This window comes from Paroedura picta, chromosome 1 (assembly GCF_049243985.1).
Source record: "Paroedura picta isolate Pp20150507F chromosome 1, Ppicta_v3.0, whole genome shotgun sequence".
NCBI classification, from domain to species: domain Eukaryota; kingdom Metazoa; phylum Chordata; class Lepidosauria; order Squamata; family Gekkonidae; genus Paroedura; species Paroedura picta.
In genome coordinates this window covers 141,693,403-141,709,688 of record NC_135369.1, presented here as the reverse complement: position 1 = coordinate 141,709,688, position 16,286 = coordinate 141,693,403, and the positions used below count along the sequence as shown (strand labels likewise).

Genomic DNA, 16,286 nt, shown 5'->3' with positions numbered 1-16,286 from the left:
CTTTCTGCTATTGCTAGAATGGGTATACTAGTGCTAGAATAATGTTATTTTTTCCTATTGTCCATACACAGGCAGTGAGATTAGAATATTAATCTGCATGCATAATTGACTCCTCATTCTGTTTATGGAAATTACACTTTTGCAGACAAAATGGAAGCAGAGTATACTATCAAAATCATGCAACAGGTGTTAATAACAGAGCACACTAGCATTTAAAAGAATACCATTATAAAATATTGTTTCCAAAGCAATGGGCTCAGGACAAATTTAATGCAAAGGCAGAGACAACTGACCTGAGCATGCTCTTTTTTAAAAAAAAAATTATTAAGCAGTACATGGGAAAAAAGAGCACCACCAACCTGGAAGGTAAATTGACCTGAAGCAGCAGAGGTCTTAGGCTGTAACTGCTGGAGGACAGCAGCAGCCCACCTTGTTGATTTCCAGATGGCTGGATTCCAGATAAACTGAAAAAACTAACTGTGGGGAAAAGTCTTTAACATCTTAAAGGACTTTAATCTACTTTATGAAGACTTAGACTCGACAGCGTTGAAAACACAGCATGAAAGTCACATTTAACCCCAAACGCCCATCAAGGCCCATAGGAAACACATTTGAGGAAGGTAAATGTGGATTACTTCACCAATTATCACTATGCTGCATGGAACAGATATTTTTGAGACAAAAGATAAACACCTTTCAACCTTCAGATTTGCCAAAGGATCCAGAAGTTACTGGTTTGCCACAAAAGACAGGACTGGATCCTGTGGCCAGTATCCAAAGAAATATGTTTCATAAACCCAAGGGACTTTGAGCTTGCATTTCTCCAACAGCAGTCTCCTATGAATCACAGGCCACCATTCTGGAAGCTCAGAGGAAATTCTAGAGCAGTTTCTGATATGACCTAGTGGTGTGCTTCTGAAAGAAGAAAAATGCTAATAGGTTTACATGCATTCTTCTTCTGGCAAAAGGAGCCCTTATGGTTTTCTCGGTCTACAAATGTTTTTAACTGGCCAATGCCATTCAGACTGCTGTTATGCAAACCAAGAGTAGGGATTTTAATTATGGGTTTGAGCCAACCAATCAAATACAGAGCAAGTTTGTGGAGAGGAACTTTCTCCTGCCCAGGAGTGATTTCTGCCCAGTCTGGCTTCAGCCTTTTATATTGTCATTCCTATGGACCTCTCAACCCTTAGGAATAACTCCTGAGGAAGTGAAGGAAGCAAATACCCTTCCCATGTCTGCAAGCAACAAGTGCAGAAAGGTAGAGGAAGACAATCACAGATTATCCATGGTACATCAGCCCTTTAATCTTTGGGGGGGTCATTATTTGCGGGGCAATAGACCTGACCCACTACCCATCAAAACAATAGCCCTTGAAATTTTAAACTATATTGTACCTGCAGAACATGAGAAAGGATTCCTCACCCAATTTTTGATATTTATTTGGAGTGAAATGGAATGAGAAATATCAGGAGTACCTTTTGTGGTATCAGATATTACCCATTAGATCCAATACTTGATATATAAGGCATTTTATTGAATCAGCAATATCCAGTTGCACTCCTAATATAATTTAAATGGCAAGTAGCCACTGTATACACAGTTCACATGGCTGCTTGCACTTTAAGTATATCCTGACTAGTCTTTTCATATTCCAGATTTGTGATATTAACTTGACTATCAATTCAATAAAATAAATAAAAATACAACAGCAATTTTATGAGTAACACAATTTCATTGGTAAGGTGTCACTGTGACTATCAGATGAGACAGGAACAGAACCTATAAAGAACACTGAGCTAAATCTCAGTGATTCAAATTTACAGTGATTCAGATCCTATACCTTTGTTCTCTATACGCCTGTTTAGCCATTCATAGAGGCTGCCCTCCATTAAAGAGCATGCTTCCTCTCAAAAGCTCACCATTATGTTATTTTAATCCTACCCCAGCTTAATATTTAAGTAAAATTGGGGGGGGTTGTTTATCATGTACTTAATAACATAATGTCTCACATTTTAACTGAGTAATTAAAATCAATCCCCACTATTTTCACTGACTACACAGAGTTCGATCCTGTCCAGTACTAGGGGAGTATGCTGGCAAAGGCACGTTTTTTGCACCTTTCCCTTCCTCTAGCAACCACCTGTGAACCCCAAAAGGTGATACCAGGGGGTTGCACAGTCATGCAAAATGGATGGCTGCAATGAGAATGAGAATGCAAATGAAATCTTGCAATAGTGGAGCCTTCTTGTACAACTGGAAATAATGCAGAAGATTCAACCCATAGAGCCCATAGATTCAACCCATAACACTGCTCATTGCTAAATTGTAGTACAATTCTTACAGTCCCACACAGAACTCCTGCCTCTGAAACCTTCTGCACTAACTTCCGTGAAGGAGACAATTCTGCTGAAGTCAACCCTTCTCCCATGTGAAGCTGCCCCCTCCACTGAAGTGAACAGAGAAACTCTTATTGGTAGAGGAACTCCACTGCTGCTTTAGAACTGTGTCAGCTGCAAAGGGTTGCTATATAGGAGCAATTGGTGATGTGTACAGCTATAGAAGCCCTGAGAAGTTTTCTCAGGATTCACAAAAAGTGCGGATTCACAAAAAGGGAACAGATTTGACACTGTGCCTGAATCACAAGATTTTAGTGTGAAAGTAATGAAATTCCGCAAAGCTTTAATGACTAGTGCCATGAAGTTTTTAGTGACTGCGGAAACAAACAGAAAGGCACCAGCTTCCCATGATACCTGACTGTCTTAAGACTGTCCTGGCCCCAACCTGATGGAATGAGCTCCTGCAAAAGCTAAGGGCCCTGACTGAGCTGGGTACGTTGTAAGATGGATTTGGTGGGGCCAATGAACAGCAAGATGACTCTGATTGGAGCCATTCAGGCTCGCTATGGATATCCCCCTCCCCCTGAAAACTGAGATTTGGACACCCTTAAATATACCAATTGGCCATGCAGCTGGCATGACTATTTTAGTATATGGTTTTAAAGTTTTACATTTAACTTACATTTATTATGCATGTTTTATAAATTAATGTTGGAAGCTGCCCCGAGCCAGCATGCTGGGAGGGGCGGGGTATAAATGGAAAAATAAATAATTTCAATTGTAAGGTCGAATTATATCAAATAAGTTGGTGTTCCAGTCACTTTTAAATTAAATAACAAATTCTGGGATTTCTGGAAGTAAACTTACATGATATGTTATAATCATATAATACCAGATTGATTGTCATGGTTAGCACATTTTTGGGGCTATAATATTTCAAGAGGATAAGCTCCCTTCATCAGATATTTTATTTTTTATTTTATTTATTTATTTTTAGATTTCTATACTGCCTCTCCCCAATAGGTCTTGCGGCGGTTTACATCATAAAATTCTAAAAACAGTAAAACCCTAATATACCCAGTTTAAACAATAAAACAATACAATACAAAGGCAGCAGTGGACATCATTTATAAATCTATTCTGATCCCCATTTTGTTCAGCATGGGGCCTTGATCTTCCTCTAGTGAGAGCAGGAGCTGGTCTGATGGAACTGGGATCCAGCTGGAAAAACCCGGGATTCTGTCCTGGCCTCAACCGTATGCCTGGCAGAAGAGCTCCATCTTGTGGGCCCTGCGGAAAGCTGGTAACTCCAGCAGGGTCCTCAGCTTTTCCGGGAGCTCATTCCACCAGGTCAGGGCCAGGACCGAAAAGGCCCTGGCCTTGGTCAAGGCCAGGCATACGTCCCAGGGGCCCAGGACAACCGCAGGTAGGCAGGATCCAGGCTGCGTGTGGCCTTAAAGGTTAATACCAATACCTTGAACTTGACCCGGAAACAGACTGGTATCCAGTGCAGATGACGAAGCACCGGCTGAATATGGGGTCTCCAAGATGTCCTAGTGAGGACCCTAGCAGCCGCATTTTATACCAGCTGTAACTTCCGTATCAAAGTCAAGGGTAGGCCCACGTAGAGCGAGTTACAGTAGTCTAGTCTGGAAGTGAGTTAGAATCAAGACTTCTTGACATTCAGACATATCCATTTTACCTTGTATCTGATTAAAAGAGCTTTGAGTCTCAAAAGTCTACAATGTGAAAATCTTGTTGGCTCTAGAGTGCTAGTGGACTCTAATCCAGCTGTCGTACTACAGACTTACACGGCTGCTCTCTGAGACTAGTTTCCCTAAAGAATCCTAGGAATGGTAGTTTTAATGAGGATGTTAAGAACTCTATTGGATTACCATCACTCAGTATTGTAAACTGGAAAAGTAGTTTGAATAAGGTTAATGGGAAAGGAGGAACTCTATTGGACATACTAGCAATTCATAGAATTGCCATTCCCAAAGTTCCCTTGGAGAAGGAATGACTGCATATGTAGTGTGGATAAAACAGAAAGTGAACTTTCAAAATGCCTATGGTATTTCTGTGATTACAAACATATAGTTTTCTTGCAGACTGTAATAAAAACAGTAGAAAACTAGAAGGTGAAAAACTCTATGAAGTGACATTCTCGATTCCAAGAAAGGAAAAAAACAAACAAAAACCCTCTGGAGCAGCGGTCCCCAACCTTTTTGCGGTTGAGGACTGCCTCCGGTGGTGGGGAAGAGCCGGCGGCCTGGGAACCACACATGCATGTTTTCACCAGCGGGGGGCGCTAACGTGCATGAGTGGTAGCTCTGCGCATGTGCGTTTGTGTCTGCTGGTGGCCCATTACCGAGGCCTTCGCGGCCCGATGTCAGGCTGCGGACCAGGGGTTGACGACCCCTGCTCTGGAGCATTCTGACTGACTGAGAATATTTTGTAGTTAATGCTAATTTTGGGTTGTGTTGTCACAGGTTCAGTTCAATCACAGCATTCTTTTAGACAGATTTTCCGAACAAGCAGCTTGTACTATAAACAAATAAACATTACCCATACATACTTGATACATATCCATCTGTGTAGTATACGATCCTCTCAAGTTGCACACATTCATTTGCACTCTTGAATGAGGTGTCCAATCCATGCTGCTTTATCCACAAGACTGTTTCTTCTTTACTTTATCTCTTCTGCTTTTGCCAGAACACTGTCAGAGTCTCCAGCAGTATCTCCAGCAATTGACTCACAGAAGAAGTAGCCTAACTTGACCACCAGCTTTCCCCACAGAAGGGGATTGAATCTTGCCAGAGGTGTCAATGACACTTCAAGGGACAAAGGAATGTCTTGAAACATGCCAGTAAGAGAAAGCATTTGCATTGGTGTACTTGATTCACCAGTACAATGCAGATACAATTCACCCTGAAACATTCCCCAGATCTTTTGATTTCTCTGTTGAAATTCTGCCTATGAACCTGTCAGGACACAGGAAAATGGCTATATACAGAAGCAAAGGTTTGCTTATGTAAGTTCCACCTAAGTTAGCCTTCTCCTGATCTTTCAAAAATTCTCTGTCCGTAGTGGACAACTGACCTGAGCTGTAAACTAATACGCTGTGTATGTCAGTGTACATTGTTTGAATGACCAGATTTGACTCTGTTTCTGACAGAAGGCCCTTCATTGACTGGCATGCCATTAATTTTGAGGGGTATACAAAGTATCCATTTCCAGAAATATCTTGGCATGTTGGCATCAATGACAAGGCCTGTTCATGGAACATTCTCCTGTCTCATAACAAAGGGCCTAATGATAATGTTTTATGCATATCTACCATGGTGATTTTCAGTCAAGCTCACCAGTGGGAACTCAGTTCCCAGGTACACAGAACTCTGGTTCAGACAGAGGCCATGACATGCAGGGAGAAAAAACTCCATTGCTAAGTGTAATCTGGACAATGTTAGAAAAAGATGCATCCAAATGTAGAAATCTCCAAGGGAATTTCAGCATAGGATAAATAAGTCAAAAACTAACTCTACAGTTTCAACAGCCAGCCTCTTAAACATGTTGGCACACAGAAGGTAAAAACCTACAGTCCATATTCAAATACATCCGAGGATCCCTGATACTCTCCTAGACACTTCTTACATCAATATACAGTATCAGGAAGAGTGTCCTTTCCCAAAAATGTGCTGAAATGCGCAAATGCAAGTTTTACTATTCTAGGATTGAAGAAGATACTGCTGCCCCTATGGGAAAAAGTGGAAACTAAACTTGAATTTTCTCTCATCTCAAATATTCCAAACAAAATTGTAGACTGTTGAGACTTCAGTCCCCAGGGCCTGTTCTCTCTAAACTGCCTAAACTGCAACTATCCATTTCTCTTTCCCTTGTCACTCATAAATGATTCATCAGAAAAGCTACCACTACCATCCCTACGCCAAACAAAACACATAAACAGCAGGATACTGTTGGATAACTTTATTTTAAGTTTTTAAAAGCAAACACACACATTTGCATGTCTATTGTGCTGACTGTACAAAGCAAAGCAATTAAGCATCAGGAGGGTATGTGCAAATGCTGCAGGGTTTCTCCTACTCATAAACAAGAGATTTCAAGTTTGCACAAGCGTCTTCTTGCTCAGCCTCAGGGGCAAGAGAAAAAAAGTGAGAGCACATGGGAGTGCATAGCCCAGCTCTCGTTTGCAAGGAACACACGGTGTGGACAGCACACCAGAAAGACACCAGAGAAGAGAAAGGAGAGAGAGGGTACAGCTATAGCTGTCTTGCTATATAGCTGGCTCTCTGAAATAAACAAAACACAGAAAGGAAGGGAGAAACAGGAATAAGGCAACGCAATTACACTCTGGAGAAATTGTTTGGTTTTGCATTGAACTAATTCTGCACCATCACTTTCAAAGAGTAAAGGAATAAATGATTTACCTTCAGCCTCTGTTGAGCAGAGGAGAAGAGCTGTGCACAGAGCAGCAATTGCTGCCACAGAGAGCCTGGTCTTCATTTTTGTCCGTTTGGATCACCACCTCATGAATGAATCTATAGCAATGGAAAGGGGGAAAGGGGGTGGAAGAGAGAATGAAAAAGTGGGTGGGGAGGAAAGGGAATCCTGTATCTGGTCATTTTGCTTCCTTAAACCCATCCTTTCAAGATCCACAAAATCCACAAGATCACGTCAGAGCCCTAACCTCTGATACTCAGAGCCGCCTTTACAGAGTCACATAACAAACAGATCTGCATGTAAACAAGGAGCTATTGTCAGCTACAGTGTTCTTGTTTTTGCAGTGCTCTTTTCTTCCATCAGTAACTGAGATACTGTAAGCATTTTAAAGTCCTTTAATTATTGGTTTTGGGGAATCTTGCCTTCCTTAATGCCATTGTTACCATCAATTCGTTATGGTTTCCTGTGTTGAATGTTACTAAACAACCTTGGACACACACCTCCCCCACACTGCATAAACCATTTTTCCAGGAGCATAAAAAGTCTCCTTGCACATACAAAGCAAATCTCTAATGTTGCTAAGATAACTGAATTTGTACCTATTTTCTCCCTAAAAGTGCATTACTAATTTATTTTCCTCTCTGTGGGAGTATGAAGCCAGTTTCTAATCATTTTGATAAAATAAACAATTCAGAATACTGAGAGGCAAGGAGAGAGATTTGGCAGAATTTCGCTCTGTGGATGCTCAGAGGAAGCCAGCGTCTTCCTGTACTCTTACTACAGCACCACCCTGTGGTGTGTTACATGAAACAACTGCAAGGCCTGATGTTGTAAAAGGGTGTGTAGATTTCTCATCAAAGAGGAACAAATGAGAAATCCTCCGTTTCAAAGAGGAGGGAAATCTTAGGAGGAATCAACAGCTATGTCTAAAAAGTTAATTTCAGAAAAAGGAATTCCTCTCCTTGTAACAATCCTACAAGTTCCTTAAGAACAACAGAGCCTGTGCAGCAGAGCAGTGGTCTGTCTAGTCCAGCATCTTGTCAATTTCATCTGACTACAGTGGTTAGTTAATGTACGATATATTCAAGTACCAGTACCGATCTGTGCGTGTGTACATGCATGCACAAAGCCTTTTAAATACTAGAGACCTAGAAGTGTGCAGAGATGATGGAGATAGACAAGAGAAAAACACAGATAATGTGTTGATTTTCAGCTACAGCCATGGAAGTAAATTAAGTGCTCTTTTGCCTGAAATATGTGGTATGTTTCCTTTCAGGGACAGCAAGAGCCACTGTGGTGTGGTGGTTAAACAGCAGTGGCCTCTAATCTGGAAAAATGGGTTTGATTTCCCATTCCTCCACATACAGCCAGCTGTGTGACCTTGAGCTAGTCATAGTTCTCTTAGAACAGTTCTCAAAGAGTAGTTCTCTTAGGGCTCTCTCAGCCCCACCTACCTTACAGGTTGTCTGCTGTGGGGAGACAAAGGGAAAGGTGTTTGTAGGCCACTTTGGGACTCCTTCTAGTAGTGAAAAGCAGGTTATAAAAAAACAGCTTTTTTCTTCTTCTCAGCCACCTAATGGGGACTATCCCTAGAATAGCAAAACTAGCAGCAGAGAGGCATAGCATATGCTGCTGCTGTTTTGCCTTGCTATACTTGTTGCATTCCTCTCTTTTTCCTCATCCCACCCCAAGTCTTTACAACTCAGTGAATGATCCAGAACACATTGCTACGAAAGCCAAAACACAGTGCCACCACCTTCTACCCTCTAATGCGACTGAAGACTGAAGGGGAAGTTATTCCCAAATAGATATAGAACTTACAGAGAAAAAAAATAGGGTGGAAGACACAATTTCACCAGAGACACAAATGTTGAAATGGTTGAGAGAAACAAATCATGGTTAAGCATGAATAATGGACTAAAACAGGATCATGTAAGAAGTTAGTTTGCAATATAAAACAGACAGTGGTGTCGTGGTCAGTGTGTCAGACTAGTATCTGGGAGACACACATTCAGATGTCCACTGAGCCACAGAAACTTGCTGGTTGGTCTCGGGCCAGTTGCATTCTCTTAGCTTTACCTTCCTCTCAGGCTGTGAGGGCAAACTGGAGGGGGAAGGAGAACAATGAATTCCACTTTAGGTCCCCATTGGGGAGAAAGGAATGGCTTAAATATGATCTTTTGTAAAGAAATGCACTTGTGAATCTATCTTCCTGCCTAACAACGATTACCAGCCCCCTCCTCCCATTCAAAGCATATTTTAAACTGTGTGTCTGACTCTCCCATATGTACACCAACTGCAGGAAGAGAGACTCAATTTTGTTTTCCTTCCCACCCAGAGGAAAAAGCCAGCAGTGAGCTCCAATGACAACAAATTCAGAAGTCCCCTCACTCTTCCCCCCCTCCTCCTCTTTGCAGGAAATCAACTCAAATGCCTCTTTCAGCTGGGGTTTCATCTGCTTCCTTTTTCACAACTGCTGAAGCTATTAGTTAAGGTTCACTTTAGAAGTCTCAGGATAGCTGGAAACTGTAACAAAATCACTCTGCCTGCAAATATGCAGCTCCTAGAGTCTGAAAAAAATTATACACAAGGGGATGTAACATACCACTGAAATCTGATGCCTATGTCTGGTAGCCGCTGATGTAGCCAGATCATTTAGTTCATGCAAAGAGGGATGGAGAACAGCTCTAAAAGTCAGAATGAAAGTAGGCAAAAAAAGATGCCAAGGATCATACATCTGGAAATATAGGACAATAGGCTGCAAAGCTATTGTCCAGTAATCAAAAATCCTTCAAGCTGTTATGCAAAAATTAACGCACACTACTCATTGATAGGGCTGTGTTTGTGAACATTCCAAATCAGCACAGGAAACTGGTAGAATTCAGTACTGGGCACAAATCGTGCATCTCAGATTTCAGTTTTGAAAAAGTTATGTTTTTAGTCCTTGAGGCAGCAAAGATGGGCACAGAACGAGTATGACCAATGGGAAAATCTCCTAAATGGGGGTTGGGAAATGGGAAGAAATTAGGATTCTTGTGGCTCCATTCCATGTCCTACTCCCCATCTGGCAAAAGCATAAGCATCCAAAATAAACATCTGAATAAAAACATGGTTAATTTGCATAATATACACACATTAAAGAATTCAGAATTCTGCATTACTGTAACCTCCATTCTATAATAAGAAAAGTGTGTGGTTCAGTTTATTTTAAGTGGGTAGCCATGTTGGTCCGAAGCAGCACAACAAAACAAAATCAGAGTCCAGTGGCACCTTTAAGACCAACAAAGATTTATTTAGGAGTCAGTGTCATTAATATCAGGTTTATCTCTGAGAAATCTATAAAGAAAACTGGGCTATTACTGTGCTTGAACTCTGGACCTGTGGCCAGATCCTTTATCTTTTAACTCATCTTTTAACTCATCCTTATCCAAAATTCTTTGAAATCTGAGATAATTTGTCTCCCACAAAACCATTAAATTGAACAAGAATTGCCTGTGAATGGCAGAGTACTGACCTCGCCACCCTTGGGTTTGCAGCAGGCAAAGGAACAGAAATCCAAAGCAAAGTAGCAAAGTCCCTAGCCCCAATTTTTTAAATTGCCCTAATTAGGAGAAGGGAAATTAAACGGCAGCACGAAAGAAGTGGCTGTGATGTGTATCCTCTCTAGCAGCACTATGCCTGAGAATGCCAAGAGAAAGGAGAAAACACAATGCAGACTTGCAGTGCAGTCCAATCCTAAACAGAGTTCCTCCTTTCTGAACCCACTGATTTCAGTGGCTTTAGAGTTGTGTAGCTCTGTTCAGCACTGCATAGTTTATCACCAGGCATTTGCAAGGAAACCAAAGCAGAATGGTTCTCATAAATCATTAGGCTCAGTGGGAAAATACTCCTGCCTATTCAAAGAGATTGAAAATGATAAAGGCAAGTTTAATCACCACACAAGACTGATAAGATTTGACAGCATCTTCCGGGATCATAGTCAAGGGCTGGCACTGGGCCTGGAGAGGAGCAAGATCGCTGTTTAATAAGATCCGCTCCACCAACTGCCTGACACAAAACCACACACTTTCTATGAAAAGTACCACTCGGCACTGATATCACACGCTGGCAAAGCTTGCTTGGTCCTGCCCCCACCCTCGGGCACGCTTGCGCGCTCTTTTCACCCGTTTCACGCGCACGGAAAGAGCCGTCGTGAAACCCGCCTGCTCCTGCACGCTCGATCAAAAGGCTTTTAAAGGCGGATTGCGCAGAGCTTCTGTCCGGACCGAGACTTTTGTTTGATCTTAGAGCGCCACCTTTTGAACAGCAAAGAGACGAGTCAAGCCAGCGGGAAGAATATTAGGGGGATTTCCTCCCTGCTATTCTGGTCGCTAGGGATCAGCCCTGGTTTCACGACCCCCCCCCCAAAAAAAAACTTTAAAACAGTGGCAAAATGTCTACTGGATCGCCTAGCAAACAACGTACAGAAACCTTCAGTCTTTCAATCGTTCCGAAAGCCAACAGATACCGAGACTAACGAAGGGGTGACCTGAGCCACGTTTCCTTTGCCTGGCGGAGCAACGTTTGTACTGATTCTAGGACTTCGGATGTCTTAATTCCAAGAAGAAAATAATTTCTAATGCAGTTTGGGGCGGGGAGGGGGGTGAGACGTCTCTCCTGCTGCTATCTGAATACATCGAAACAATTAGAGCTAGGCTTTAATAATGCTGTACTGGCATTAATAAATTCACAAAACTGCCGAGCCGCTATGATAAAGCTTTACACTCCAGCGCGAACCACGAGTCACAACGCTATGAATGGGGAACTGTGAGCAATCCCCGCAGCAGCAGCGAACCACTGGAAACTTACATATAAGGCACTGCTGTACAGCCAGAGAAGGGCTTTGGGAGAGGGGGGGGGGGTTGAAGACGTAGAAAAGCGTCCAAAAGTAATAAAAGAGGTTCCTGGCAGTGGGGAGGTGGAGCTCATGACCTACACCAACCGCCTACCATCATATAATTAGGGGCAAAAAAGTCAGCTGTGAGTTGTGGTCATTTCTTTAGTAGCCTCTGTCTAAGATTCTGGGAAAACATCAAAGGATATTTGGGCAGGAAGGGGGGGGATTCTGTGCAGACGTTTCTCCCACAAAAGATTTCACTGCAAAAATCTGCAGGAGGTCGATGTGATAATAAATCTGCTAATGCCGCACATGCGAAAGAAAAAGCATAGCGTCCGGCAACCCCAAAATCCCCGGTAGCTTATCGGTTTCCCGGCGGTGGGGGTTAAAGAGAAGACCCTTCCCGCCACTCCTGAACATCAAAGTCGACGCCACCGCGGGCATCACCCTTCTCCGAGGAAGGCCACCAGCTCAAGGCTCTTTCCCACTCCCCCTCTCCCGCTCGCTAGACCGCCGCGCCTGGTGGAGGGCAGCATCTTGGCCACGGCCGCCCCCTCGGGCGACGTGCGTGCCGGCGAGCGGGGACTCCCTGTCCGCCGCGCTCACAGACCTGGGGCGGGGGCCGGCTGGGAGGGATGGAGGCGGCAGCCCCGACGGTAGCCGCAGGAGCCGGGCGAGGCAGGCAGGCAGGCAGGCGGAAGGTGGCGCAGCCGGGCCACTTCGGGCGAGGCGGCAGCCGCTGCGAGGGGTCCCGTCCGTGCGAGGAGCCGTGCCTTCTCCAAGTGGGACGAGCCTCTCCGCAATCTGCTACTTAATAGAGGGCTGTTCCCAACGCGCGACTCGTCTCTCGTAAGCGGTTACGAAACGGCGGCAGGAAAGGTGGACGGCTGCCACGGGATGATCTATGCGCGCCTCTCTCCAGTCCGCTCCAGCAGGGCGAGCGAAGACGACGGCTCGCGCCTGCTTGGAAAGTCGCGCATACCTCGCCGCATTCCTGAAGCATGAGGAGTCCCGCGCGAGCGCACCACTAGTCGGGGAGGGGGGGGAGAAGAAAGGGGGGAGGCCGACGAGCCAGACACCACTCGCTCCTTCCAGGGCTGCTTTGCCAAGCGGCAGCAGGCGCAGCAGCCAGAACGCCCTCCCCGGGGAACCCGGGCCTCCGACGGGGAGCCACGTCGCAATCACCCCCGGGCTTTCCGTGCAACAAGACGGATGGGCGGCGGCGGGGAGGGGGGAGAGAGAGAACCACGGCTTCTGTTTCAGCTTGCAAACCCTTTATCTCTCCAGCGAGGGATTTCCCAGCCCACCCCCTCCCGACTCTAGTTCAGTGACACAGAGCACAAGCCCGGAGGCTTTTGGTGGGATCTTTCACGAGGGGGAGCGATCATTTGGCGCGGGGGCTACTTCCTCCCCCTTTGGGAAATGTTTCCAGTGTTGCTGGCAATTCCTATTCAGACGTCCCGAAAACCCACGAAGTTGGGGAGGGTCGCTTTCGGAACAGTTGCCGCCCCCTCCCCCGCATTGGTTTGCACTCGTCGATGCCAACGTCATTCATGAAGGGTGAGGTTCCGGTGGCCGGTGAGTCGCGGCTGAGAGGCTGGCATTGGTCCTCGCAACATTAAATACGGCGGAGGGATACCCTGTGCACGCGAACCAAGTGAAATCCCAACCCCACATTGTCAATTTGAGCTGACCCGACGGTTTTTTGTTGTTGTTTTTAAAACAAACCCTCAAACCACCCCCATTTGAATTCAGCCCTGTTTTTTCTTTGCTATCCCACCAGTCGCTCCGCGGCATCTTGTGCGTTAGAACTTGCCTTTGGACTGGCCACTATTCTTTTCGCTTCCCTGAGGCTCATGCTGGCGAAGGACGACCTAAAACAGCCTCCAACGCTAGCGCGACTCGCCCGCGGCGCCGCGGTTTTCATTGCCAGCGATGCACGTGGGCGGGCGGGCCCTGCTCAGCAAGGCTTTTGAGCGGGAAAGGCGAAGCGGGAAGAGGAAAGAAGAACGTGCTCGAGGAACCGTTTCGACTCAATGGGACAGATGGGGGATAGCTAGGTCCCCTTAGGGTTGCCAGCTTTGTCTTGGGAAATTCCTGGACACTTTGGGGTGGAGCCTGGAGTGGGCGGCACTTCTGAGAGAGGAACCTCAGTGGAGTATAATGCTATGGAGTCCACCCCCAAAGCAGCCAGAGGAAGTGATCTCTGTCGGAATGAGCTATAATTCCAGGTCCCACTTGGGGACTTGGCATCCCTAAATTCCCGTCCTGCGGGGCGGGTGTCTGTAACGGAGCAGGCTGTAGAGCTGCATTTTAAGCGTACGTTACCATGCCAATTGTCTAGGGGTAGTCAAACTGCGGCCCTCCAGATGTCCGTGGACTACAATTCCCAGGAGCCCCTGCCAGCGAATGCAGTTTGACTACCCCTGGTCTAGAGTCTAGCACCGAAGATCCGAAGATCTAATATGCTAATATGTCATGTTTCCAAGAGCTAAATGCTCGCTTCTCTTCGCCAAACAAATGCCTTACGGAGATATGGCAAGTCAAAGACGAGGCGGCACGTCATAGCCAGCGCAATCCTAAAATGTGCGAACTAAACTTTTGGCGCAATTTGACTCCTCAAGGATCGCTCCAAATCCGAACAGGAATGAGCGCGCCATCTCGAGCACGTCTGACCCCAAAACTCTTCCCGGTTTGATGTTTCAAGTAGGGAAGACGTGAGAGATGCTTTCCCATATTGTCTCCACCCCAAAATGGTTTGCCCTTTACATAAAAGAAATGGCGGGGGGGGGGAGGGACATTGCTCTCGCCTGTGCGGAAGCTGAGCTGCCCGTCGGGCCAAACCGGCTGACTTCTCCCATTCCTTGCCAGACCCAGAAGCCTGGGGCAGCAGCCGGGCGCGCAGCTTGCATCCACGCGAGTAGGACCATGGACTGCTGCATCCAACTCCTTCGTGGACAGAGACGCCTCAACGGAACCCGTTCGCTTTTCCGTATCTTCGCAGAAGGACGCTGGCCTGGCTCACATCCAGTAGTGCAATGAACGCAAACCGGGGAAGAGGGCGCCGAGGCGGGGAGAGAGCGAAATGCAGGAGCACCGGGAGCTCGGGAGGCACTAGGGGGCGGCTGACCAACGCCTGCCTACTGCCCTAGGCCCAAACCCGATTCGGACCGCGTCCAGTTGAAGAGAGGGCGAGACCACTTCACACCACAGATCCTGCGCCCGGTTTGCGTCGCCAAAGCACAATGGCAGAGAGGTGGCTAGGCACCTCTGCGCGCCCGTCGGCTCGTTTTCCACGTGAAGGGATCCTGTTCTGCAGACGGGAGTTCAACGGCGGGAGCCCACAGGGCCATGCTTATCGCATCTGTAGAAGCTCTCTTCCGCCTTGACGCTCGCCACCCACGCTTCCAAGCGTCCCCTGACGACGGCAAGATGCTTGCTGGCCTCCGCAATGGGCTGGGGGCGCAACTAACCCTTGCTAGACGGTCTCAGAGTCGGGTGAGGCGCGAAGACACGGCCTCTCCTCTCCCCCCTCCCCCCCAAAAAAAACGCGCCACCACAGCGGCCACAAGTGAAAGAGGAGCCCGGGAGCGCAAAGGCAAGGGTGGAGCCCGGTGCGGCCTCGACGGCGAGTCATTCCCCTGCAGCCGCGGCGCCCGACGCCCTTAGCCAGCCCTCCGGCGTGCCTCCTTCGCAGACAAGGCCCCCACGCGCACCGCGAGAGTGGCAAGCGGTCCAGGGGCAGCCCCCTGCGGGCTCTGGCCTTACCTGCGCTTCTGAGAAGCCTTTCTGTGAGAGGCGACTAGGGCCTAGGAGCCCTCCAGCTGGGCTCAGAAAGTGAGCGGCGACTTCAAGGGGCCAACCCAGAGAGCTGGCGGCCCTTCCTGGGAGCGCTAATCAAAGGCAGGCAGGCAGGCAGGCAGGCGCGCGCCTCCCCCCCCCCCCCCCGACAGGCATTGTATTGCCGGCGAGAGAGAGCGCGCGAGAGAGTCACCGCACGAGGGGAGGGGGGAAGGGGCAGGGAATGAAAGAAACTCTAGCCGGGCAAGCCTCGCTTCCTCCCGGGCTCCCCGATCCCTGTGAGGCTCCCGCCTTGAACTTTCAAAGCAACCACGTACAAAGCTCCTTGGGGGAGTATATCCGCCAGGGTCCTCGCTGCTGCTGCTGCTGCACGTGAAGATTATTCCCGGCGCAAGTGCATCTCGCGCGCCAATCGCTCTTTGCTTGCAGGTGAGAGACGACCGCCCTCAAGAACAAGAGGTCCCGGCTTCCCAGCACCGCGACATCCAGGGAACTCCTAGAAACATGGCAAGGGATTTGCTCGCTGGAATTCTTCACATCGCTCAAAACGACTTGAACCCTCCTCTGCACAATCGCCCCACGAAAGAATTACAAGTAGGAGGGAGAAGCCCTTGCCTTATTCATTCGTTGTCCAGCAGCGCAACCTAGTGGCCCCTGGCATCACCGCCGGGCATTCTGATCATTGCGATCCGCTTTTCCCTGACGTCGGCGCTTTTCTGATAGATCCTTTATGCCACTATGGTTTTCTGTGTATGTGCCCTTGAGTTCCATGACAGATGAAATGTAGGGTAAAGGTAAAAGGTAAAGGT

The 16,286-nt window shown here is 47.0% G+C and overlaps 1 protein-coding gene across 7 annotated transcripts in view; it reads right to left on the bottom strand.

Annotated features, from left to right (window-relative positions):
* The window catches only part of COL12A1 (collagen type XII alpha 1 chain), a 171,030-nt gene extending 155,087 nt beyond the window's left edge, over positions 1-15,943 (bottom strand). For 2 of the 7 annotated variants that reach the window (XM_077306567.1, XM_077306593.1), the window contains exons 1-2: positions 15,795-15,943; positions 6,788-6,898 (exon numbers count right to left, since the gene is read on the bottom strand). In XM_077306567.1, coding sequence (XP_077162682.1) covers positions 6,788-6,863 — 76 coding nt within the window. In that variant the 5' untranslated portion in view covers positions 6,864-6,898; positions 15,795-15,943. Of the gene's footprint in view, positions 1-6,787; positions 6,899-12,286; positions 12,648-15,444; positions 15,590-15,794 lie in introns of those variants that run through there. The other 5 variants (XM_077306572.1, XM_077306602.1, XM_077306580.1 and 2 more) reach the window with 5 other exon arrangements.
* Positions 15,944-16,286: the final 343 nt, after the last annotated feature.